Source organism: Chiloscyllium punctatum, chromosome 12, assembly GCF_047496795.1.
Source record: "Chiloscyllium punctatum isolate Juve2018m chromosome 12, sChiPun1.3, whole genome shotgun sequence".
Lineage (NCBI taxonomy): Eukaryota > Metazoa > Chordata > Chondrichthyes > Orectolobiformes > Hemiscylliidae > Chiloscyllium > Chiloscyllium punctatum.
In genome coordinates, this window is record NC_092750.1 from 94,226,751 (window position 1) to 94,253,887 (window position 27,137).

The window sequence follows — 27,137 nt, forward strand, 5'->3', positions numbered from 1 at the left end:
AGTGGTATGCTGCATCTCCAACTTTTACAGTTTTTCAGTTGTAGGGAACACCCATGATGTCGTTAGGGAGGCAGATCTAGGATTTTGATCCAGTGATAATGAAGGAACAGGGATACATTTTCAAGTCAGAATGGTGTGGGACTTGAAGAGGAAATTGCAGGTGCTGATTTTCCCATGTATCTGTGGTCCTTGCCATTCTAGGTGATCTGGTCACAAGCTTGGAAGGCACTTTTGAAGGAGTCTTGGTGATTTGCTGCAGTCCAGTTTGTAGATGACACACATTGCCACTGTGTTGGAGAGATAGAACATTGTAACTGGTGGAGTGCCAATCAAATGTTAAGCTTCTTAAGTCTTATCAGAGCTGCACTCATCCAGGAAAATGGATAGTACATCTCACTTCTGACCTGTGTCTTTTGTACAGACATTGAGAAGACAATACGCAAGTTACTTCCTAGCCTCTGACCTGCTCTTGTAGCCACAGTATTTATACAGCTAACCCAGTTCAGTTTCTGGTCAATGGTAACCCTGACGATTTTGACAGTGTGGGATTTGGTGATGGCAATGCCATGGAATATCAAGAGGAGATGGTTGTATTCTGTCTTATTAGAGATGGTGATTGCCTAGGACATGTGAATTAGTACTTGCCACTTAACCCAAACCTGGAAATTGTTGAGATTACTGCATTTAGACACAAAGGGCTTCGGTGTTTAATGAATGATGCTGAATATCATGCAATCATCAGCAAACACCCCCTACTTCTGATCTTGTGACAGAAAGAAGGTCATCCATGCAGTTGCTGAAGATGGATGGGCCAAGGATGCTGTTCTAAGGTTCTCCTGCAGTGGTGTCCTGGAACTGACCTCTGACAACCATAATCACCTTTCCTTTTCATTTGGTACAATTCCATTCAGTGGATTAAAAGTCGCAAACCAGAGAATTGGAAGTAATTTAGAATTCCATAAGATCATAAGACCATAAAACATAGGAGCAGAAGTTGGCCATTCAACCCATCTGCTTCACCATTCAATGACATCATGGCTGATCTGATAATCCTCCACTTTCCCTTACTGATTAAAAGTCTGTCTATTCCAGCCTTGAAAATACTTAATGACCCAGTCTCAACATCCTATTGCATCAAATCCCCTACATATGTGTTTTAATAAGATTGCCTCTCATTCTGTTATATGTCAAGGAGCACAGGCCCAATCTACACAACCTCTTCTCGCAAGAATGTCCCTCCATACGTAGTATCAACCCAGTGAATCTCTTCTGATCTGCCCTCAGTGCCAGTATATGTTTCATTAGGTCAAGCGTTCACATTGTGGTCTAACTAATGGACTGTAAGAGTTTCTACATGTACGTAGAAATCAAAAGGTTAGCACAAACTACTGAAAATCTCTTACAGTCTGAAACAGAAGAATGGTAACAGAGAAGAAGATGGCATACCATTCCTTCAAGAGAATCAAAGGCAGAGTTGAGAAGGAGAAGATGCTGGAGAAGCTGAAAGGTCTGAAGGAGAATAAATCACCTGGACTGAATGGAATACACCTCAAAATTATAAAGGGAGTAAGCTGAGGAGATTGTGGAGGTGGTGATCTTTTAGGAATCACTGAAGTTGGAAAGGTTCCAAAGAAAATGGATAATGAAACACTCCCGTTTCAGAAGGGACGGAGGCAGAAGACAAGCATTTATCAGCTAGTTAGTCTAACCTTGGTCATCGGAAAGATTTTAGCATTTATTATTCAGGATGAGATTGCAGAGTACTTGGAAGTGCGTGGTAAAGTAAGATCACAGTTTTGTTACAGGGAGATAATGCCTGACAAATGTGTTAGAATTCTTTAAGAAGGTATCAAGCAAGTTTGCAAAGCAGAGCCAGTGAGGTGACCTATCTGAATTTCCAGAAAGGTGCTGCACAGAAGATTGCCAAATAAGACTAGACCCATGGTGAAAGAAGCAAGGTACTGGCATGAATAGAAGACTACTGAAGTTCCATGAAGGTCAGTATTGGGATCACAACTATTCGTATTATACTTTAACGATATGGACAAAGGAACTGATGACATTGTTACTAAGTTTGCAGTTGACACAAAAATAAGTGGATGGGCAGGTAGTGTTGGGAAGCAGGGAGGCTGCAGAAGCACTTGGAGATTGGACAAAAAAGCGGTAGATGGAATACAATGTGAGAAAGTGGGAGGTTATGCACTTTGGTTGGAGAAATAGACATGTAGATTATTTTATAAATGGGGAAAAACTTTAGAAATCTGAAACACAAACAGACTTAGGTATCCTAGTTCAGGATTCCTTTAAGATGAATGTTAAGATGCAGGTTAAGTAATGTTACCATTTATTTTCAAAGAGCTAGAATACAAAAGCAGGCATGTACTAGTATAGGCTATGGTCAGACCACATTTGGAATATTGTGAGCAGTTTTGTGTCCCGTATTTAAGGAAGAATATGGTGGCCTTGGAGGGGATCCAGAGAAGGCTCACAAAAATGATTCTGGGATAAAGGGCATGTCATATGAAGGGTAGTTGAGGACTCTGGGTCCATATTCCATGGAAATTAGGGGAATATGGGTGGGGAGTCTCAAATGAAACTGACAGACTACTGAGAGTACTGGATAGAGTGGTCTCGGAGATGGTGTTTTTAACTAACAGGAGAGACTAGGACCTGAAGGCACAACCTCAGAGTGAGGGCTGATCCTTTAGGTCTGAAATGAGGAGGAATTTCTTCAGGCGGAGGGTGGAAATCTGTGGAACTCATTGCTGCAAAGGCTGTAGCGGCCAAGTCACTGAGTATCTTTAAGACAGAGATAGGTAAGTTCTCGAATAGTAAAGAGGTCAAGGTTTGTAGGGAGAAGACAGGAGAATGGGACTAAGAAACATAGCCGGCATGATTGAATAGTGGAGCTTACTTGATGGGCTAAATGGCCTAATTCTGCTCTTAGACCTTATGGTTTAGGACTAAAAATGGGTTACCCTGGTATCATAGAGTCATACAAAATAGAAACAAACTTGATAGAAGAACACACATTCAAAATAATAATAGGATTACACAAAGTCAACTGGGGAAAAGGAAATCATCTTTGACAAGCCAACTGGACATTTTGAGTATGGACTTAGTACAGTAGATGAGAAAAAATTGTGAATTTTGTTTATTTGGACTTTCAGAATGTTTGATGAAGTCCCACATAAGAGCTTAATGTGCAAATCAAGGGATGTGTGATTTATGGCAATATATTGGCATGGATTGAGAAATGGCTAGCAACCAAGAAACAGACAGTAAGAATAAATAGGGGTCAAAATGTCAAGATTATCAAAAAGAGCGCTAGGAGTGAGATGAGAAGAATTCAGAGAGTTGTTAGGATTTGGAATGCGCTGCCTGGGAGACTGGTGGAAGCTTTTAAGGGACAGCTAGATATATATTTGGAAGTGATGAATTTAGAGGGATCCGGAGATTGGGCTGGAGAATGGAACTAGCTGGATATTCTTTCAGGAGCAGGTACAGACACAATGGGCCAAATGACTTCTTTCTAGACTATAAATTCTATGGTTCTGAGAAGGCCATTTTCAGAATGGAAGGCTGTGACAATTTGGGCACTGTTAAGATCAATGCTTGGGCCTATTTACAATATATATTAAAAATTTGGATGAGGAAATCAAATGTAATCTTTCCAAGATTAGTGATGACACAAAGCTAGGTGGAATTAAGAGCTGGTGATTTGGAGAAGTGAAATGCGGAGACAAATGGGTGGCAGATGCAATATCCTGTGGATAAATCTTCGAGGAGAAAGTGAGGACTGCAGATGATGGAGATCAGAGCTGAAAATGTGTTGCTGGCAAAGCACAGCAGGTCAGGCAGCATCCAAGGAGCAGGAGAATCGACGTTTCGGGCATGAGCCCTTCTTCAGGAATGAGGAAAGTGTGTCCAGCAGGCTAAGGTAAAAGGTAGGGAGGAGGAACTTGGGGGAGGGGCGTTGGAAATGCGATAGGTGGAAGGAGGTCAAGGTGAGGGTGATAGGCCGGAGGAAGGGTGGGGCGGAGAGGTCAGGAAGAAGATTGCAGGTTAGGAAGGTGGTGCTGAGTTCGAGGGATTTGATGAGACAAGGTGGGGGAAGGGCAAATGAAGAAACTGGAGAAATCTGAGTTCATCCCTTGTGGCTGGAGGGTTCCTAGGCAGAAGATGAGACGCTCTTCCTCCAACCGTCGTGTTGCTATGGTCTGGCAATGCAGGAGTCCAAGGACCTGCATGTCCTTGGTGGAGTAGAGAGGGGGAGTTGAAGTGTTGAGCCACGGGGTGGTTGGGTTGGTTGGTCCGGGTGTCCCAGAGGTGTTCTCTGAAACGTTCCGCAAGTAGGCGGAGTGGTCTTTTCGGAACGTTGATAGGGGAGGGGAGGGAAATATATCCCTGGTGGTGGGGTCCTTTTGGAGGTGGCGGAAATGACGGCGGATGATACGCTGTATATGGACGTTTGTGGGGTGGTAGGTGAGGACCAGTGGGGTTCTGTCCTGGTGGCGATTGGAGGGGCGGGGCTCAAGGGCGGAGGAGCAGGAAGTAGAGGAGATGCGGTGGAGGGCATCGTCGATCACGTCTGGGGGGAAATTGCGGTCTTTGAAAAAGGCCACTCCCTCCGTGACTCCCTCGTCAGGTCCACACTCCCCACCAACCCAACCTCCACTCCCGGCACCTTCCCCTGCAACCGCAAGAAATGCAAAACTTGCGCCCACACGTCCCCCCTTACTTCCCTCCAAGGCCCCAAGGGATCCTTGCATATCCGCCACAAATTCACCTGCACCTCCACACACACCATTTATTGCATCCACTGCACCCGATGTGGCCTCCTCTATATTAGGGAGACAGGCCGCCTACTTGCGGAACATTCCAGAGAACACCTCTGGGACACCCGGACCAACCAACCCAACCACCCCGTGGCTCAACACTTCAACTCCCCCTCCCACTCCACCAAGGACATGCAGGTCCTTGGATTCCTCCATCGCCAGACCATAGCAACACGACAGGTGGAGGAAGAGCGCCTCATCTTCCGCCTAGGAACCCTCCAACCACAAGGGATGAACTCAGATTTCTCCAGTTTCCTCATTTTCCCTCCCCCCACCATGTGTCAGTCAAATCCCTCGAACTCAGCACCGCCTTCCTAACCTGCAATATTCTCCCTGACCTCTCCGCCCCCACCCCCACTCCGGCCTATCACCCTCACCTTGACCTCCTTCCACCTATCGCATTTCCAACGCCCCTCCCCCAAGTCCCTCCTCCCTACCTTTTATCTTAACCTGCTGGACACACTTTCCTCATTCCTGAAGAAGGGCTCATGCCCGAAACGTCGATTCTCCTGCTCCTTGGATGCTGCCTGACCTGCTGTGCTTTTCCAGCAACACATTTTCAGCTCATGTGGATAAATGTAAAGTTGTCCATTTCAATAGGGAAAACAGAATGGCAGCACATTATTATAGTAGATTAAGAAATGTTGATTACAAAGGGTCCTGAATCCTCTTGTACACCAGTCATCGAAAGCAAACATGAAGCTGTAGCAAACAGGAAAGCAAATGGTATTTGCCTTCATTACAACAGGATTTGAGTTCAGGAACAAGAAAGCCTTAAAGCAGCTGCACAGGCTCTTGGTGAGATCACATGTGGAGTATTCTGTGAAATTCTGGTCTCCTTTCAAAGTAAGGGAAATCTTTCATAGATGGAGTGTAGCCAAGGTTCACCAGACTAATTCCTGGGATGGCAGGCTTGTCGTATGAGGAGAGTGTGGATCAACCGTGTGTGTACTCCCTGGAGTTTAGACCAATGAGAGGTGATCACATTGAAACATAGAATATGCTGATATCCCTGCACAGACTGGATTCAGGGGTGATGTTGCTCCTGGCTAAGGATTCAGATCAAGGGGTTATTGTTTGAGATATATTTACTAATTTTAGGCTGAGCTGAGCAGAAATTTCTTCACTTGGATGACAGTGGGCCTGTACAACTTGCTACCACAGAAGGCTGCGGAAGCCAAGTTACTGAATACAGAAGGACCTCGATTATCTAAATGTCGATTATCCAGATTTTGGATTATCCAAACAAGATTGCAAGGTCCTAATGCTTGGTGAAACTGTGTTCTCCGGCATTCGAATGTCTGAACAAAATACTCCCCGCCCTTGTTGTTCAGATAATCGAGGTTCCTCTGTATATTTAAGAAAGAGATATTTCTACAGGCTAAACATGTTTTTGGATAAAGTGGGGTGTATGACATTGAAATAGAGGATCAGCCGTGATCTTACCGAACGGCACAACGGGCTTAATGGTCTACTTTTGCTCCATTTTACTGTTTCTCAGAGAACTCTGCAGAGTTGACAGACCTGGGTTTGCTGAAATTTCTGATGCCTGGATTAATACCAGGTGATCTATCCAGTTTCATTCCTCTCTTTAAACTTTGTAGAATGTTTTGTTAGGGCATTTCAGAGGGCAGTTTCTGGAGTCACATGTAGATCAGACTAGCTTTGAATTCCAGCTTTCTTTTATTAATTGAATTGACATTAAATCAGCTGCCCATATGCGACTGGACTCAAATCTCAAGTATTTAAAAAAGAGCTTCTGGCTTATTAGCCTGGTGTCATTACCAGTACGCCACCATATCCCCTTAATGAGTAATGTGAAGTGATTGTTTGAATTTGTTCAATGTTCAAGAAAAGGTGCCCTACATAGTTCAAGGAAAATATGTTGACAGACATCAGTAGATCTCCCATATCCATTACGAGTCTATTTCTGCAAAGAATGCAAAAACGTGAGGATCTCTGATTTATAACCACAGATGAGACAATATACTATTTATACATTCTATAACCTTTAAAGGTGTTTTAGGGATTTAATTTCACATTACTGATAATTATTCTTTGAAATTTTTACAGACATCTCTTAACTCGAAGCAGTTTAAAGATAAAAGATGCTCCAACTGGAACCAGGGGGCTTGAGGGAGTGTAGCTGATGGAGAAATTTGTGATTTTGGAAGGACCAAGAAAAGGCACACAGGTTTGGTAGAAAGGGGAAGGTCTTCTGCAGTTTGACAGGGCTAATAAGTGTGACTGTTTCATTGCAGTAGTTTTGGGACCTCCTGGGGTGCTTTCACTGGTTATCATTGGCAGTAAAACTGCAGATTTGACACAACTGGGTGGAAAGTGAATGCCACAAATTTTGATATGGCTGGTCATGGTTTGGTATAGTACATGGTACTAGCCACGAAGAGCAGGGTTCAAGTCTCACTCCAGAAGCCATGCACAAAAATCAAGTTCAAAAGCCTGCTGCAGTGCTATGGCGTACTGCACGGTCAGTAGTGACATTATTTAGATGCAATGTTAAATGGGAGCTCCCTCCATTTTCCATTTTCTCAGCTGGACACAAAAGATTATGTGATATTATTTCAAAAACAGCAGAGAAGTTATATCCAGGATCGAACCTTCAATTAATATTTCAGAAAAAAAATCATCTGGTCAATGTCACATCAGTATTAATGGGAGTTTACTGCATGCAAATTGGTTTCCACATTAGAACATTCATTACACATCAAAATGCATTTGAATAGCTGTAAAGTGCTTTAAGATATCTGCTAGTTTCACTAGGAATATTTTCAAGGCATCAGACATTTGAACCAATACAAACAGCTTTTGAGTCCAGGAAAAACTGCCTGAATTGGTCCAGTTGCAGTTTGCTACAATCCTGAGACTGCAGTGTACAAGGAGACACCCAGACGCATGTAAACAAGAAACATCTCAACCACGCCTGAAAGACAAAATTGTAGACTCTGAAAATAACTCTTGCGTTAAGAGTTGACATGACCAATTACTGAATCAACGATTGACCATCGCTCTGGGGAAAACGTCATGTCAGCATCACACAAAAAAAAAATTTCAAAGAACAGTCAGGGGTACTTTATTCCACACTGTGGTCTATATTCGAACTGCTGAACTTGTTTCTCCCATTCTGTATTTGTCCATCCATAACTTTTGTGAAACCATCTCATTTTGTTTCTCTTATTCATGAATGCATGTGCATATTTGGGGTGTTAAAAGGTTGTAGCTTATAATCCTGGACTCAAAGGGTTGTAGATTATAATCATAAGTAATTAATTTCTGCTTGCCATTTGCTGAAAAGTATGTTTGCCTGCAATAAAGTCAATTTTCCATTAATGATGAAATCTGACGTGAACTACTTTGTCTTGAATAGCAGTCAAAGTCAGTAATTTTAGTGGTTAAATTTTATCAATCAGGCCCAACCACTCTGAGGCGCTTCACCAACTACCTTCCCTCCATTATAAAATCAAAAGTAAAGATGCTCACCGATGATTCTACAATGTTAGCATCTTTCCTGACTTCTTAGATATTCCCCTGCTCTTACAAACTATGTCACCACTGATAAGGGCAAGTGTCCCATATGCCTTCGTAATTACCCTAATACCCTGTCCTGCCACCTTTAAGGATCTCTGACAAGCATCCCAAGATCCCTCTGAGCTTCTGGGTGCCTTGCCATTCACTGAGTACTCCTTTATCTTGTTCCTTCTTCTAAAATGCATCACTTCTCATTTATCAGGGTTGCTGATTTGCTCACCTGACCAATCCATTTATGTCCTACTGTCACCTAACACCTTTCTTCTCACTGTCAATCAAGATCAATCTTTGTGTCATATGCAAACTTACTTACCCTCTCACTCAAGAATTTCTATAGAAAATCCAAACCTTCATCAGTATCCAACTGACAGAGCTTTCAGACACAAAATACTTTGCTTCTGACAAGAAGTGACAGTGCTAAGTTCACAGAATGTTTCCTTTTCAGTAAGGCTGTAACCCCTGTCCAAATATCCACTTGTTTCCCTCACTGGTCATCTTGTCTAAACTTAGAGAACATTGGAAGACAATCAAACAACAATGTAACCTTGCTTTCTGCTATTCTGCATCATGGTTATGAGAAATATCGTTTTCTACCTGAAATGAGCCTTTTCCCATTATGGGTGCTAGTTCCAAATTCTACCATTGTCCTCCTCGATTTCTTAGGCAGGTTTCTTTTCTGATTGTTTCTCAGATCCAATATTGCCTCATTAGCAGAATTAACTGAACGTTCATATTATCACAGGATGAATTGCTGACCCACATGATTAATGGAGAATACAGCAATACGTAACATAAATATTTACCTGAAATCTTTGAGGTACAGTACCATCTGTAGTGGTAAGGATTAGCTGTTTTGAACTGGAGCTTTCAGGTGTTGTCAGAACAAGTTTGCCTTGGACTGGGCTGTCTCCTTCTTCCAGTATCACCTTTGCTTCACCTCTACCTTCTGGACTGGCCAATATAAACTGTTTGGAGGCTACAGCTGTGTCTAAAGCTGTTACAATTTGAATCTTCTGTCCTGTTTGTTCATCAGTTACAATCTGCAAAACATTATTAATAATTTATTTTATAATCTGAGCCATGTAAAATTGTGTTTTAATGTCAGTGTCAGTGTTGGAGCCTACTATCTGGAAATTAAACAAAACCTTTCCCTTTTTTTAAGTTGCATTTTTATGCTATTTGTAACAATAGCATTTTTCAGCCATTTATGTTAGACAGATTACATTTCTGAGATTTGTGCTGGATGCTCTACTCAGTTAGAAAATTACCAAGCAGCCCCAGGATGGGAACTTCAACTGGAACTGAATGCAAGTTGACTTGGGCCCAGAGCATTTGGTTGCTCTACAATGAAGTCTCACATGATGCTCCTCATCTATTCTTAACAAATGACATTTGTTGAATCAGGCCAAGGATCAAGCTATACCATCAACCAAAACTTGAATATTGCTGAAATGAGGAACAGTTTGTTAACGGTTTTCATCTTGCACAATTTCAACTGTTCAAAATGGGTGACAGCCTTACAAGGCGCGAAAGTGTATGATTGAAATATATCTAATTCTAACAGGGTTGGACAGATGAGATGAGATACAATGCTGTTTTTCCTTTTTGGAGACAGTCTAGAACCAGAGAATACAGTCTCAGGATATGGTGTCAATCATTTAGGAATAAAATGATGAAGATTTCTTTAACTCAAATCTGCAGAATTTTCTGCCACAGAATGCTGTGGAGGCCAAATTACTGAGTGTATTCAAGAAAAAGATTGATAATGTTTTGATATCAAGGGGCATGAAGAGAAAGCAGCAATATCGCTTTGAGTTCGAGGAACAACCACAATGATGTTGAATAGAAGAGAGGCCTGAGGGCTCCTAGAATAAATGTTTCCTGCAGAGCTCAACATCAGCTCAAGGTGTACCTTTTCATTCTTCGATCAGGAACTTTGCAAGCTCCCAGACTCACATGGATTTCAACAGTTTAAGAACAATTTTTGCTCCAATGTTTAACATCTGTTTTGGGATGCCAGCTGTTGGCTGATTTTTAATTTCATTATTTATATCTCTACTGAACACATCTTTGGACTTTTTAACTTGTCTCATTATGACTTCATGCCTCCTTATTGCAATATCATTGCCTATGTCATTTAATCTCTCCTGTTTTCTATTCTATCAGAGCTTCCAGTTTAATTCTTTTCCACTTCAAACTCCTCTTTTTATGTACTTACATTAAATTAGTTTCAACTCTTCTTTTTCCACTTCTGATGGAAGGGGAAATATTGGGTATGGTATGGAGAACATCTATTTCTATTCAAGAAAAGTTTAGTGATGTGGCAGACACACACAATCTTGCAAAAGTGTGACATGTCTGAACTAACCTTCAAGTTTTTCTGAAGCTGGGATGTTGCGCACTGAGTAAAGTAACACCAGGCAAAACTATGCAGATCTCATCGCTGAGAGGGGAAGCACAGGTTCTGGGAAGGACTAGGGTGACACCTGGAAGGATAGAGGGATACCAGGCAAACCTGCCAGGTTTGAATATACAGATGATTTCAGAATTCAAGTAATGCACTGTCCGCAATACTTACCATGTATAAATACATGAGAACGCTTGTTGAGCTCTATTTCAGTTGTCTCTAGAATGGTGCTTTCTCAATGCATTGGCAAAATAAACCATCGTTAACCTATACTTGAGTCCCCTGAGATTGTTTTGTAACAATCTACCTCAACACCTGAAAAGCTCTGTTCCTCTCTTCACAGATGCTACTTGAGCTATTGATTCATTATGACTAAAATTTAAAAAAATTAATAATCAGGTTAATATTTTGCCATGGGCTAAATGGAATTCCATAGCTTCAACTTTAGTCAACGGTATGTTATCAGGGACTTTATAATTGTTTTCTGGAAATCCAAATAATTAACATCTTCAAACAATACAGTCCAATTCATCAGGTATGATTTATTCTTGATATATCCATGCTGAGTCTCTCTGATCACCTGAAAACTTTCAAAGTATCCAATCATCCTGGTCTTAGTTATAGACTAGTAATTTCCCAAACACAATGGACAAAGAACAGTGTCGCACAACAAATAGCTCTTCTGCCCACCAAGGCTGCGCTGACACGTATTGCTTTTCTGAACTAAGAACATTTTGCCTCTACACAGTTACATCCCTCTATTCCCTGCCTATTAATATATCTATCAGGTACCTGCCTCTTAAAAATATTGCCTTTTTGTCTGCATTTACCAATTCCTCTAGGAACGTATTCCAAAAACTTGGCACCCTCTGTGTAAAACAACATGCCTCTCACATCTCCTTCAAACCTTCCCCCTTTTACCACAGAACTACGCCCTCTAGTAACAGGCATTTCTATCATGGGAAAAAGGCCTGTCTAGCTATGCCTGTCAATTTTGCAAACTTCTATCTTCCTGCTAATTAAAACTAACACCCCAGAAAAGCTCACCTCACAATCTACTAAAAGTGTGAGAGTGAAAGAAAACCCCTGATTACCACTGATAAAGCAACAATTTACTAACACTAACAGTGAACACCAAACAAAAACTATTTAAAAACCCGAGCCTCCATTATCTTAATCTGGTCCCAAATCTATTAAAATTCTGCTCCAGTAACACAATTATTAAATATTAATTAAATCTCTTAACATCAAAACACAATCACAAGCTGATTGCTACATATTATCAATTCTCAAACTCTCTGCACCTATCAACTAGTCACATACACATGTGCTGTCACAATCTCTTAGCTCAGCAAAGGCACCTCTCTCTCAAAGTGACCATACACTCTTTTGACTTCATAACATAGGCAACAATCTGGTAAACCATTTCTGTACCATCCGCAAAGCCTCCATATCCTTATTGTTGTTTAGCAAACAGAACTGTACGGAATATTCCAAACGTGACCCAATTTAAGTTTGATACAACTGGAACATGACTTGACAATTTTTATACTGTATGGCCCGACCAATGAAGGGTAGTGTGCCATATGCCTTCTTGACCACCTTATCCACTTGTGTTGCCACTTTCAAGGAACTGTGGATCTGTACGCCCAAATCCTTTTGTATATTAATGTTTCAAAGGGAATTGCCATTTACTGTATATTTCCAAAATGAGTCACCTCATATTTGTCCAGATTAAATTCGATCTGCCATTTATCTGCCCAAATCTCCAGCGTATCTATATGCTGCTGTATGCTCTGGCAATCCATCTCACTGTCTGCAGTTTCCCCAGCCTTTGTATCACCTGCAAAGTTACTAATCTGGCCAACTACATTCTCCTCCAAATCATTTATACATTTATTATGAGCAACAGGGGTCCCAACATTGATCATAGCTCAACACCAAGGTTATTGATCTATAGTCAGAAAAACATCTTTCCATCACTACTCTGTCTGCTATGATCAAGCCGGTTGGTTCTCTATCCATCTTCCCATTTTACCATCTCACCATAGGTCCAGGGATCTTGTGAAAAGCTTTGCTAAACTCCACATAATCATCATGTATTGTACTACCCTCTTGTCACTGCCTCAAAAAGCTCAAATCAAGTATATGAGACATGACTTGCTGCACACCAAAGCCCATACTTTTTCTAAATGTGAATATATCTTGTCCTTAAAAATCTTCTCCAATAATTTTCCTCCCACAGACATAAGGCTCACTAGCCTGCAATTTCCCCGATTACCCCTGCTGCCCTTCTTAAAAACAGGAACATTGGCTATTTTCCTCTGAGACCTCTCCTGCAACTGAACAGGATACAAAGATTTCGTACAGGGCCTCAACAATTTCCTTCCTTACCTCCCTCAGTATTTTGGGATAGATCCCAACAGGTCCTGTGGACTTGTCTACCTAAATGCTTTTCAAAACACCAAACAACACCTCATTTTTTTAATATCAACATGCCCTAGAATATCAGCATACCAGAGTCCCCATCCATTATTATGTCCTCCTGTTGTGAGTATCAAGGCAAGTTAGGACCTTACCCACTTCCTCCAGTTCCATGCATAAATTCTCTCCTTAGTCTTTGGACTAGTAAAGGACCTATCCTTTACCCTAGTGACCCTGTGGCTCCTTACATACGTACAAAATACCTTGAGATTCTCCTTAATCCTGTTTGCCGAGGACATTCCATGGCATCTTTTAGCCTCCCTAACTCCTTGTTTGATTTCTTTCCTGCTTTCTTTATATTCTTACAGGCATCTGTCAGTTTTCAGTTTCCTAAACCTTATGTAAACCTCTATTTTTCTTTTTGATGGAGCTCACAATTTCTCGCCATCCAAGGTTCCCGGTTCTTGTCATTCTTATCCTTCATTTTCACAGGAACATGCTCGTCCTGACTCTAATCAATTGCTCTTTAAAAGGTTTTTACATGCCAAAGGTGGATTTACCCTCAAACGGCTACCCCCAATCTACATTCCCAATTCCTGCCTAATATTGTGGTAGTTAGCCTTTCCTCAATTTAGTATTTTCACTCGAGGACTACTCTTTTCCTTATCCACAAGTAACTTAAAAGTTACAGAATTATGGTCATTGTTCCTGAAATGCTCCCCCACTGAAACGGTCATTCCCTAATACCAGGTCACTAAAGCCCCTTCTGCAGTTGGATTAATTGTATATTGCTTCAAGAAACCCTCCTGGATTCATCTCACAAACTCCCTCATCCACAAAGAGAGCTTTGAGCAATAGAAGCAAGTTAAAAATCGCCCACTACAATAACCCTATGGTTGTGGAAAAATATAAAACAATCTGTCCACATATCTGATCCTGTAACTCCTGCTGGCAGTTGAGAGACCTGTACTTGAAGAGGAGGTGATGGCCTAGCCGTATTATCATTGAACAGTTAATCCAAAGACCCAGGAATGTTCTGGGGCCCCGAATTCGAATCATGTCATTGTCGATGGTGGAATTTGAATTCAACAAAAAACAAACGACAATAAGAGTCTAATGATGGCCATGAGTCCATTGTCAATTGTCAGAAAAACCCACCCTTCAGGAAAGAAAACTGCCATCCTTAGTGGTCTGGCCTACATGTGACTCCAGATCCACAGCAATACGATTGACTTTTAACTGTCCTTTAGGCAGTTAGGGATGCACAATAAATGCTGGCCCAACTGAAGCTGTCAACCCACAAATGAATTTAAAAAAATACAATTTCCATGAGAGTGATTACACCCTTCTTACTCCTGAGCTGTACCCATGTGACTTCAGTAGGCAAGCCATCCAAGGGTGTCCTTCCCCAGTATAGCTGTGATATTGTCCCTAATCACTAATGTAACTCCCCACTGCCTTTACAACCCTCTCTATCTTGCCTCAGACATCTAAATCCCAGAACTGTTAAGCCTCGTGCCTCTCAACCAAGACTTTGTAATAGCTGCAATATCATAGTTATACATATTAATCAAAACTCTACCTGGCATACTCTGCCTTACTGTCATTTATATTAAAACAAATGCACCTTAGACTGCTAATCTCATCATGTTCAGTGACTTCTCCCTATTTGTTCTTTCTCTTAGGATTACTGCTCCTAGTAGTTTCAAACTCCTCCTCAGTCATTTCACTTTCTAATCTACTGCTCTGGTTCCCACCCCCTCCAATGCACTAGCAAATGTTCCTGCCAGGAAATTTGTGCCCCTCTGGTTTAGATACATCCTGGACTTCTTATGCAGGTCCCACTGCCCTGGAAGGTATCCAATAATCTAAATACCTGAAGCCCTCATTAGATCGACTGCTTTATAATGCTGTGATGTCCCTCGGTCAACCTTTTGTAAAATAAAGGAGTTTATATATTCATCATAAGATGAAGTGTCTATATCACATGCTGTCTGCTACGGTTTAAATGATACTTCTCTTCACCAATGGTCCCCAGCATACCAAATGTATTCAGCAAAGTAGAGGTGGGAGGGGACAGAATTCTTGAACATTAACTCTCCTAGTGTGTTAGGCCTCGAGCAGCACACTGGAATCAGAACCCACTATTTCTGGAGTAATTACAAAAGTTAAAAATTGAAGAAAGTATGCGAAAGTTTCCAATTTACCAGTCCTATGGACCCAGGTTATCTGAAAACACAGACAGGTTTCTGCACTCAACAAAAATGACTATTTATTGCACATAAATAGACTCTCGTCACAGGTAAATAATTGTGTAGTGTTGTCATATAACTTAACTAGTCCTTGGCAATGGGTTTCATCTGCCTCACGTACAAAAGGTCTCCGGTTTGAAAGTGTGCTGTCTACACTTTACTACATTTAAACCGACCGACTCACACAGCTACCTAGAGTACACCTCCTCCCACCCTCCCCCTGTAAAAATGCCATCCCATATTCCCAATTCCTTCGCCTCCGCTGCATCTGCTCCCAGGAGGACCAATTGCAATTCCGAACAACCCAGATGGCCTCCTTCTTCAAAGACCGCAATTTCCCCTCAGAAATGGTTGACGATGCTCTCCACCGCATCTCCTCCACTTCCCGCTCCTCGGCCCTTGAACCCCGCCCCTCCAATCGCCACCAGGACAGCACCCCACTGGTCCTCACCTACCAACCCACCAACCTCCAGATACATCGTATCATCCTTCGTTATTTCCGCCACCTGCAAACAGACCCCACCACCAAGGATATATTTCCCTCCCCTCCCCTATCAGCGTTCCGGAAAGTACACTCCCTCCGCGACTCCCTCGTCAGGTCCACACCCCCCACCAACCCAACCTCCACTCCCGGCACCTTCCCCTGCAACCGCAAGAAATGCAAAACTTGCGCCCACACCTCCCCCCTCACTTCCCTCCAAGGCCCCAAGGGATCCTTCCATATCCGTCACAAATTCACCCGCACCTCCACACACATCACTTAATGCATCTGCTGCACCCAATGTGGCCTCCTCTACATTGGGGAGATAGGACGCCTACTTGCAGAACGTTTCAGAGAACACCTCTGGGACACCCGGACCAACCAACCCAACCACCCCGTGGCTCAACACTTCAACTCCCCCTCCCACTCTAAGGACATGCAGGTCCTTGGACTCCTCCATCGCCAGACCATGGCAACACAACGCCTGGAGGAAGAGCACCTCATCTTCCGCCTAGGAACCCTCCAACCACAAGGGATGAATGCAGATTTCTCCAGCTTCCTCATTTCCCCCACCTTGTCTCAGTCCCAACCCTCGGACTCAGCACCGCCTTCTTGACCCGCTATCTTCTTCCCGACCTCTCCGCCCCCACCCACCCCCTCCAGCCTATCACCCTCACCTTAACCTCCTTCCACCTATCGCATTCCCAACTCCCCTCCCCCAAGTCCCGCCTCCCTATCTTTTATCTTAGCCTGCTTGGCACACCTTCCTCATTCCTGAAGAAGGGCTTATGCCCGAAACGTCGATTCTCCTGCTCCTTGGATGCTGCCTGACCTGCTGCGCTTTTCCAGCAACACATTTTTCAACTCTGATCTCCAGCATCTGCAGTCCTCACTTTCTCCTGGTCTTCACTTGTTGGGGGAAGTGGATGCAATTTGTAGGGAGTTCTTGTGGTGCAGTGGTAGCATCCCTACTTCTGACCCAGGAGACACACAGAGTTATGTCCCATCTATTTCAGAGGTGTGTAATTATATTTATGAGCAGGTTGATTAGAAAATACCTACACATCCCTTGGCTCCAGCTCATCTGCAAATAGACAGGTGGCAGGACAGACAGGGAACTGGGTCAGACATACGGTAAAGGAAATGTTAGGAAATGCAAAGAAATTATTCAAATTTCAACTCTATTTTTGAACACGTTTCCAAGGAAGAACCCTCTTTTTAAACAACAATTCTGTTAACTTATTACCAACAAATATAGCCAATGTTGGTTACGTAGCATGGCACACAAACACTGCCACTTACCTGAATCCTTTGAGGGGAGGAAACAGGAGAGTCTGTGGAAATTATCTGGATTTTCTGAGTCATCACCGGTGATTCTGGCAGCGTGGCCTGAAACACTGCACTAGTGCTCTAGTGACATGGACATGAACATGTATGGCCTAGAATAGAATAATTCAAAGTGAACACATATTTAAAAGGCTGATGTGCACTAGACAAACATTGTGTTACGACACAAAGACAGACAGTTAAATCAAATTTGCCTCTCTATCTCTGTATTCACAACACAGTAAAATTAAAACATTAGTGAAAACAAAAACTGACCCCAATGGTTCCTAACCAGATGTCGTGAATAATCAATACCAGACACCAATTTTATAGCTTAAACAAAGAATTAACAATTATTAATGCAGTAGCTTTAACACAGTAAGGTTAAACAAGCTAATCTTCTTTGATTGTAACCTCATTCTGATGTAAACAGACAGGCAGACATAGTTACAGAAAAAATTAAAGAGAAAAAAAAGGAAATGTCAGTTCACTGCTAGCAAACATTGTGCATTCACTGGTAATAATATTCCAAAATTCCCTGGGTGCAGATAGGTTTCCAGTTGATTGCAAAAATGCTGAGATAACACCCTTATTCAAACAGGCAGAAAAGAGAAAACTACAGATCAGTTAAATTACATGCCACTGGGAACTGTTAGACTCTTTTACTAAGGAAGTAATAACAGGACATTTGGAAAGTCAAAATAAAACCATGCTGACTATGGATTATATGAAAAGTAAATCACATTAAACTAATTCACTAAAGTTCTTTGACGAATGAATTCTGGGGATCCTATAGATGTAGTACATCTGGACTTCCAGAAGGCATTTAATAAGGTGCTGAAAATGTGTTGCTGGAAAAGCGCAGCAGGTCAGGCAGCATCCTAGGAGCAGGAGAATCGACGTTTCGGGCTTGAGCCCTTCTTCAGGAATGAGGAAAATGTGTCCAGCAGGCTAAGATAAAAGGTAGGGAGGAGGGACTTGGGGGAGGGGCGTTGGAAATGCGATAGGTGGAAGGAGGTTAAGGTGAGGGTGATAGGCCAGAGCAGGGGTGGGGGCGGAGAGGTCAGGAAGAATATTGCAGGTTAGGAAGGTGGTGCTGAGTTCGAGAATTGGGACTGAGACAAGGTGGAGGGAGGAGAAATGAGGAAACTGGAGAAATCTGAGTTCATCCCTTGTGGTTGGAGGGTTCCTAGGCGGAAGATGAGGTGCACTTCCTCCAGCCGTCATGTTGCTATGGTCTGACGATGGAGGAGTCCAAGGACCTGCATGTCCTTGGTGGAGTGGGAGGGGGAGTTGAAGTGTTCAGCCACGGGGTGGTTGGGTTGGTTGGTCTGGGAGTCCCAGAGGTGTTCTCTGAAACGTTCTGCAAGTAGGCGGCCTGTCTCCCCAATATAGAGGAGGCCACATCGGGTGCAGCGGATGCAGTAAATGATGTGTGTGGAGGTGCAGGTGAATTTGTGGTGGATATGGAAGGATCCCTTGGGGCCTTGGAGGGAAGTAAGGGGGGGGGGGGGTGGTGGTGGTGGTGAGGGCGCAAGTTTTGCATTTCTTGCAGTTGCAGGAGAAGGTGCCGGTAGTGGAGGTTGGGTTGGTGGGGGGTGTGGACCTGACGAGGGAGTGACGGAGGGAGTGGTCTTTTCAGAACGCTGATAAGGGAGGGAAGGGAAATATATCCCTGATGGTGGGGTCCATTTGGAGGTGGCGGATGATACTATATGGAGGTTGGTGGGGTGGTAGGTGAGGACCAGTGGGGTTCTGTCCTGGTGGCAATTGGAAGGGCATGGCTCAAGGGCGGAGGAGCGGGAAGTGGAGGAGATGCGGTGGAGAGCATCGTCGATCACATCTGGAGGGAAATTGCGGTCTTTGAAGAAGGAGACCACAGAAAAGGCACATGGAGCCAGGGGTAACTTATTAGCTTAGACAGTGGACTGGCTAACCAACAGAAAGCAAAGAATCGGGATAAATGGATCTTTTTCTGGCTGGCACAACGTAATTAGCCTGGTGCCACAGATTGTGGCACTTAGGCGTCAGCCATTTATAATCTGTATTGATGACTTGGATTCAGGAATAGAAAGCATGATAGCCAAATTTGCAGATTACTCAAAAATAGGTGGGACATTGCAATGAACAATGGCAGAATAGTTGTCTTGCACATACACCACCTTTTCCTAGCTACAATCAGTTCTGAAGGGTCATTGGATCCAAAATGTTGACTCTGGTTTCGCTCCAGAGTTTATCCAGCAGTTTCTGTTTTTGTTTTAGATTTCCATCCTCTGTAGATCTTAAGTTTTTTTTGTTTGGTATCCAGATACAGCAGGTAATAAGAAAGACAAATGGAATTCTGGCATTTATTGCTCAAGGAATAGAGTATAAGAGTAGGGAAATGCTGCTGCAGCTGTACAAGGCATAAGTGAGACCGCACTGGAGTTTTGATCACCTTATTTGAGGCAGGATGTAGCTGTAAGGGAGGCAGTTCAGAAGAGGTTCACTAGATGGATTCCAGAGATGAGGACTTTGTCTTAGAAAGCTAGATTGAGCAGTTTATGCCAACACTCTCTGGAGTTTAAAAGAATGAGAGGAGGTCTAATTAAGGGATCTAAGCTGCTAAAGGGAATTGACAAAGTAGACATGGTAAGGATGGTTCCTCGGGTTAGGTAATATAAAATAAGTGGTCATTGTTTTAGAATAAGGGATAGCAGAGTTAATGCAGAGATGAGGAAAAAGTACTTCTCTCAAGAGGTTAAGAATCTGTGGTATTCACCACACCAGAGTGCAGTGGATGCTGGGAAATTGAGTAAATTTGAGGAGGTGATATTTTTAATTAGTAATGGTTGGAAATGTTATGGAGCGTGGCCAGTATAGTGGATTTGAGGTGGAGATGAGATTAGCCATTATCATATCAAATAGTGGAACAGGTTGGAGAAGCTAAATTGCCTAATCCTCCTCCTAGTTCGTATAGTCTTAAGCAACCTCATGTGGTATAATAGTACAGGCACACGGGATTTCATTTTACTTGATTTCTGAAGAACCCAGTAAATGCAAATAGCTTCCAGTGAGCTCCAAGGAGTATTCAATTCTTATTTATAAATGAACTTCTAGTCTCTGAACCTTCAATATATTGATAACAGGAGAGCAATCATCTCTTTCCTGCAGCTCTGGCAGCCTCAAACCTTCTGACAAAAAAAAGTCAAAACCCATTCAAATTTGTGTTTCTCTTCTTTAGAAGAGGTGATATTGGTCTCCATGTGAGGGACCAGTTAATAATCCAATCACTGCCATCTGTCTGAGCATCATAGCTCTCCAATTTAAATGGTCCACAGAGTTACTTGAACAAGGGTTCACCTGCAGTTAACTTTCAGATCTGCTTCATAAATATTAGTTTGTTTGTTCGCTTTTTTTGAAACAAGTTGCTGCTCACAATCCAAATATCACCTTCAACTCGCAGCTTATAGCTCCAAGCAAGAATTGATTAAAATACAAAGCTATGAAGGTTCAATAACTGATATTCCAAAGTTGCTCTGCTTCATGACAGTTAGTCATTCTAAAGATGCTGGAGGGTACATTCCTGTCTGGCAATTATTGCACGATGTCCATTCATCCTTTGTTGGGAGCAACTGCATGGTCTCACCAATAGACCATGCCTCAGGGCATTCTTGCCTGCAGCATATGAGGTAGACAACTTTGGCTGAGTCACATGATTATCTGCCATGTACATGGCGGGTGCTATGATGATAGCGGAGCGGAGAAACTATGCAATGTTCTTTGCAGCCTTCAACATGTCATCCATGACAATGGTCATCTCACCTAGATCATCCCTATACCTCCACTCCTCACCTTCAAACAATGGCCAAACAAACCATCATTCGCAGCAAATTATACAGCCTTCAGGACATCGACCACAACACCACACAACCATGCCATGGCAACTCTACAAGACATGCCAGATGATCGACACGGATACTACTATCACATGTGGGAACTCCACGTTCACGGCAGATATTCACATGACTTGGCCAATGTTGGTTACCTCCTACGCTTCAGGCAAGGACATCCCAAAGTAAGGTAGATTGGAAAGACCACGCAGACACTACAACAATGGATGAATAGACACAGCGCAACAATTTGTGGGCGGCACGGTGGCACAGTGGTTAGCACTGCTGCCTCACAGCGCCAGAGACGCGGGTTCAATTCCTGCCTCAGGCGACTCTCTGTGTGGAGTTTGCACATTCTCCCGTGTTTGCATGGGTTTCCTCCGGGTGCTCCGGTTTCCTCCCACAGACCAAAGATGTGCAGGTTAGGTGAATTGGCCATGCTAAATTGCCCGTACTGTTAGGTAAGGGGTAGGTATAGGGGTATGGGTGGGTTGCGCTTTGGCGGGGCGGTGTGGACTTGTTGGGCCGAAGGGCCTGTTTCCACACTGGAAGTAATCTAATCTAATCTAATCTAATCTAAAAACAATTACTAGACAGTAATGTTCCCCCTCAGTCTTTTGATCTCTGCCTACAGATTATGTGCCTGTGTGCTTCACTTCACTCCACCTGATGATGGAGCAGCACTTTGAAAGCTTGTGATTTCAAATAAGCCCGTTGGACTATAACCTTCTGACCTTTTCTCTAATAGGTTCATTCTTCTCCAAATACAAGTAAATCCTGATCCTGATCCGAAGAATGCTTTGAAGTCAATTGAAGTATCTGATCCTTACAAGATCCTGCCACACTGATTCCAATATAATTAGGTCAGATCCCTTTTTACCCCATTGAAGTTGCTTCCCCCCACCATTAATAATCTTATTTTGGATGATTATATGCCCTTTTCTATAACAAACTTCATGATATAGTGATCACTATCCCATAACTGTTCTCATATTGACACTTGATCCACTTGGCCCACATCAATCCCAAGGACCAGGTCTCGAAATGCCTTCTTTCTGACTGAATTGGAAATAGACAGCTTTCGAGAAATAACCTGAAAACATCCATTGAATTCTTGTTCTTCTGTGCTCTCTTCACTCCTACTATTTCAGTATATGCTCACATAATTAAAGTTGCCCACTATAATTAATGTATAATTTTTGCAAGTCTTCAGTACTTTTGCTGGATGTTGTTTGGGTCCATAGTTCTTGCAGCACGGAGTGACTTCAGCTGCTTCTTGATAACACATGGAGTGAATACAATCACTGAAGACTGGTGTCTGCGATGTTGAAGATCTTCAAGAGGATGAGATTGATCTAACTTCTTGATGCTTCTAGCCACACCAGTGTGTTGGGCATACAATGTCAATAATATATAAGACTATATGAGGGACACACAGCATGACCAAATTAGGAAGTTATATTACCTATCTTAGCTGGAGCCCCCCTCAATTTTATTCAATAGCTGACAAAATTCTCTGTCCAAAAATGTTTCTCCTGGATTCTGGCTTTCTTTATCTATTAAACATTGGAAATAACTAGTTTCCATCTCAATTGCCCTTCATTACAATAACACCTCCTCTACTCTAATGAAAACAGACCTGAATTTTTCTTAGTATTTTGTTTTCTTGCTCTATTCAGCATCATAGTAAAGCTTTATCACATCAAAGTTAGAAATGCAGGTCCCATTACGATTCCAAAGTTAATTGTAAACAGAACTTTGCAGTTAAGAGCTCAACATTTTGGGTTCCATTTCAGCCTTATGCTCCTGATCTTCAGTAACCTGCTGCAAAGTGGGATAGGTGGAAAGCTTCCTTGTAGATCTGCTGCTGTGCCTAGCCAAGATAGCCATTAAAAATTCCAGGCAGTTAACCATGGAAGGAATTCATAATTTCCAACTGGCTTCTTCTCTTCCACAGTTACATCTTTGCCCAAGGAGGATTGGGAAAGATAGAAACTGAAGTTCTAATTCTGTGTCTTTTGCTGTCTAATTCAAAATATTAGTGTTTAAACCAGTGTACCATCTCCATTATTGCAAAATGCTGAACCATTAACATAGGCACTCCTCAACCATGTGACATGTCGATCGTTCTCCTCTCCCAAAGCTCTTCCCTTAATTCATCTCTCCCTGCCCATGATCCCTGCTAAACCCTGTATTATTGGCAACCTTTTGCTTTTACTATTCCATATCTCTGAATTTAATGTAATAAGACAATAAGTGCAAAAGAAATAGGTTCAGGAGTAGGCTGTTCAGCCCTTTAAGCCTGCTCCGCCATTCAATAGGCTCACAGCTAATCCACCAGTCCTCACACCCACTTTCCTGTGTTTCCCTGTGATACTTGATTCCGCTACTGATCAGGAACCTATTTGGCCTTAAATATACCCAGGGACTTTATCCCCATAGTTTTACATAATAAGGAATTCCAAAGACTCTCAACCCTCAGAGAAGAAATTCCTCCTCATCACAGTCTTAAATTGGCACCTCTTTATTCGGAGACGATGCTCTCTGGTCCTCGACTTTCCCATGAAGGGAAATATCCTCCCAGCATTTTTCCTGTCAAGCCCTTTAAGAATCCTTTTTGTTTCAATGGAATCACTTCTCATTCTTCTATATTCCAGTGAGTAGAGTCCCAACCTAATTAGCCTTTACTCATAAGATGATCCCTCTATACCAGGGATCATTATACTGAACCTTCCCCGAACTTCCTCCAATGAAATAATATCTATCCTTACATAAGGTGACCAAAACTGCTCAAAATTCAGAAATGGTCTCACCAGCACCTTGTACAGATGCAGTAACATTTCCCTACTCTTTTACTCCAATTCCCTTTAAATAAAGGCCCCATTCCATCAGCCCTCTGGAATACCTACTGAATCCGGATGCAGGCTTTCTGAGTTTTGTGCAACAGTACCCCCGAGTCCTTTTGTGTTGCAGGTTTCTGCAGCCTTTTTCCAATTAAATAATACAATTCTTTTGTTCTCCCTTCCAAAGTGACTAACTTCACATTTTCTCACATTCATTTAACCTATCAATAATATCTCTGTAAACAGTTTGTGTCCCTCTTGCAGCTTACCCATTCAGCTTTTTTTGTGTCATCTACAAATTTGGCTGCAGTATATTTGCTTCCTTCCATTAAGTCATTCATACATATTGTAAGCGGTTGCGGCCCAAGTACTGTCCCCTATAGAACCCCACTGGTTACAGGTCGCCAATCTGAAAAACAACTACTTAACCCTACTTGCTAATCTTCTATCTATACCAACATGCTACCTCCAACCCACAGGCTATTAGCGTATGTCTTACCTTTTATGGAATATCTTGTCAAACACCTTCTGGAAGTCCAAATAAAACACATTCACTGGTTCCTCTGTATCCACTCTGGTTGCAACTTCCTCGCAAACCTCTCAATAAATTGGTCAGACATGATTTGTCTTTCATGACGTCATGCTGACTCTACTGGATTATATTATGATTTTCCAATGTTCTGCTGTTACTTCCATAATGATTAATTCCAATACTTTTCCAGCAATGTTAGGTTAATCAACCTATGGTTTCTCCCATCCTTGGTGAATTAGACCAGCTTTACTTTTGATATATAAATTACTGACTGAGAGGTCCTACTGCTAGTATTCTCTATTCTTCCATTTACAGTTATTTCATCAATTAACCACAGTCAGCAACTTAACGTTTGCTACACTGACGTGGAAGAAACCAATGAAAAAGAACAAAGAACAGTGCAGCATGCAAACAGCCCTTTTGGTCCAACGACTGCGTTGACACATGATGCCTTTCTAAACGAAATAACTTTTGCCTCTACATGCTCTGTATCCTCTATACCCTAACTACTCACATATCTGTCAAGGTGTCTTTTAAACATTGCTATTGTATCCACCTCCACCACCTCCTCCGGCAGTGCAATCCTGGCAGTTACCACACTATGTTTGACAAAAGAAAAATCTACCCTGGGAAAAATATTCTGACTATCCATACTCTCAAAATTTTGTAAACTTCTATCTGGTCCCCCCTCATCTTACAACATTCAAGTAATGGCAAACCAAGCTGATTCAATTGCTCCTTGTCGGCAATACCCTCCAAAGCATGCAACATCCTGGTAAACCAATTCTGCACTTTCTCAAAAATCATTGCGTCCTTCTGGCAGTATGGTGAGCAGAAATGTGAAGAGAACATAAGGAGGTTACAGAAGGATTACGTAAGTTAAGCAAAATACATTGAAGATGCAGTATAATATAGAAATTATTAAATTGTATGTTTAGATAGGAAGCAAAAAAAGCATATTGTGAAAATGGTGAGTGAGACTGTACAGCCCCATGCAAAAGAATCTAGTGTCCTTATGGATGAATCAGATAGGCATAGCATGCATGCACAGCAAACAATTAAGCAAGTTATTGTTTATTGTGACGGTAATTTAATACAACACTAAGAAGGTTATGTTTAATTTATACAAGGCATTGGTGAGACTACATCTGGAGTACCATGGACAGGATTGGTAACTTAGTTAGGGAAATATCTGGATGCAGCTCAGAGAAGGTTTACCAGACTAAGAGAAGGAAGACGCAGGTTTGTCTTATCAGGCAAAGTTAAGCTTGGATACACTGGAATTTAGAAGAGGAAGGCAATTTGAGTGAAATATCTAAGATCCTGATGGGTCATGACAATGTAGATGTGGAGATGATGCTTCCTCTAACGGGAGAATCTCGAATGGGAGTTACTGTTTCAAAATTACGGATTACATTCAAAACAGAGATGAGGTCAAAATGTTTTCTTTCAAAGGGTTGTGAGCAATGTTCCCTCTAATTTAAGTTGTTCACAAAGTTCTCTGTTTGATATATTTAAGTCAGAGCTAAAGTTATAGGGCAAAGGATGGTGGACTGTGCCCAGGCTGTGCAGCTGCTCAGCTTATGGGGACAACTGGTTGCAGTACTTGAACCTCTTCCCCTGAAAGGGTGGTGGAAGCAGACTGCTCTTCTTTAAACTTGACACATTTCACTTTTTCTGAAAAATAAACTAGTTAAATGCTCATAGTAAATTTTATACTAATTCCAAGGGTGACAAATAGTTTAGTGTGTACAGAATGGAAATCAGAAGGGTCAAGTGAAATGTACACCCTGTGATATAAGCAAAGTCATGGGATTGTGCCCCAAAAACATCTGAAGGGGGTTATACAAGCTGCACAAGATTGAATTCCAGGCCTTGGAATTTGAGCAGTAGCTGAAATGATTGTTGAGTCATGAGGGAGAGGACTATATGGATTAATCACGGGTTGCATGTATAGAGATGTGGTCACACCACAAATTAGGAGTACACAGGTGGACAGGGAATGGATGACTACTGAACAAAATACAAAAACCAGGCAGGTCGTGCAAGATATTTCTGAGCCTAATGTGCTTCCCAATTGGCATTCCATTTTGGAAATGGATGAAAGGGGAACATAGCCCGGATTAAGCCCATGGTACGACAGATGACTCAGCTGTATAGGGAGGATAACAAAGGATGGAAGATAGCCATAGAGCAGACCTGGGGGTGATTTGAGGACGTGGCTGAAGAGCTTCAGGGCAGAGGAGATGAGCTGGGGGGTGGTTTGAGCAGACCTGGGCAAACAAGCTCAGTTTGTCTAATTTCTCCTCATGAGACAATCCATTTATTTCAGGTCTCAATCTAGAAAACTACATCTGGACTGCCTCCAAAGCATTGACATAATTCATAAAGAAGAAACCAAAATTGGACACATTATTCGAGCTGTCTTACCAATGCCCTGCCTACCTGAAAAGTAACATCCATACTGTTATGTTCAATTCTTCTCATAAAAGAAGTATAGCCCTTCACTCTTCTAAACTCCAGTGGAAAAAAAGGTCTATCAAACCTACTTTTAAAAGACCAACTCCCTCATTCCAAAAAAATCAATCTAGGACTTCTTCTGAATGATTTTCAAAG

The 27,137-nt window shown here is 42.2% G+C and overlaps 1 protein-coding gene across 7 annotated transcripts in view; it reads right to left on the minus strand.

The window, feature by feature from the left end:
* The window catches only part of LOC140483959 (nuclear receptor subfamily 2 group C member 2-like), a 223,988-nt gene that overhangs the window by 167,494 nt on the left and 29,357 nt on the right, over nucleotides 1-27,137 (minus strand). For all 7 annotated transcript variants that reach the window (XM_072582824.1, XM_072582825.1, XM_072582826.1 and 4 more), the window contains 2 exons: nucleotides 17,251-17,387; nucleotides 9,188-9,424 (listed from right to left, as the gene is read on the minus strand). In XM_072582824.1, the coding sequence (XP_072438925.1) occupies nucleotides 9,188-9,424; nucleotides 17,251-17,313 (300 nt within the window). In that variant the 5' untranslated portion in view covers nucleotides 17,314-17,387. The remainder of the gene's footprint in view (nucleotides 1-9,187; nucleotides 9,425-17,250; nucleotides 17,388-27,137) is intronic.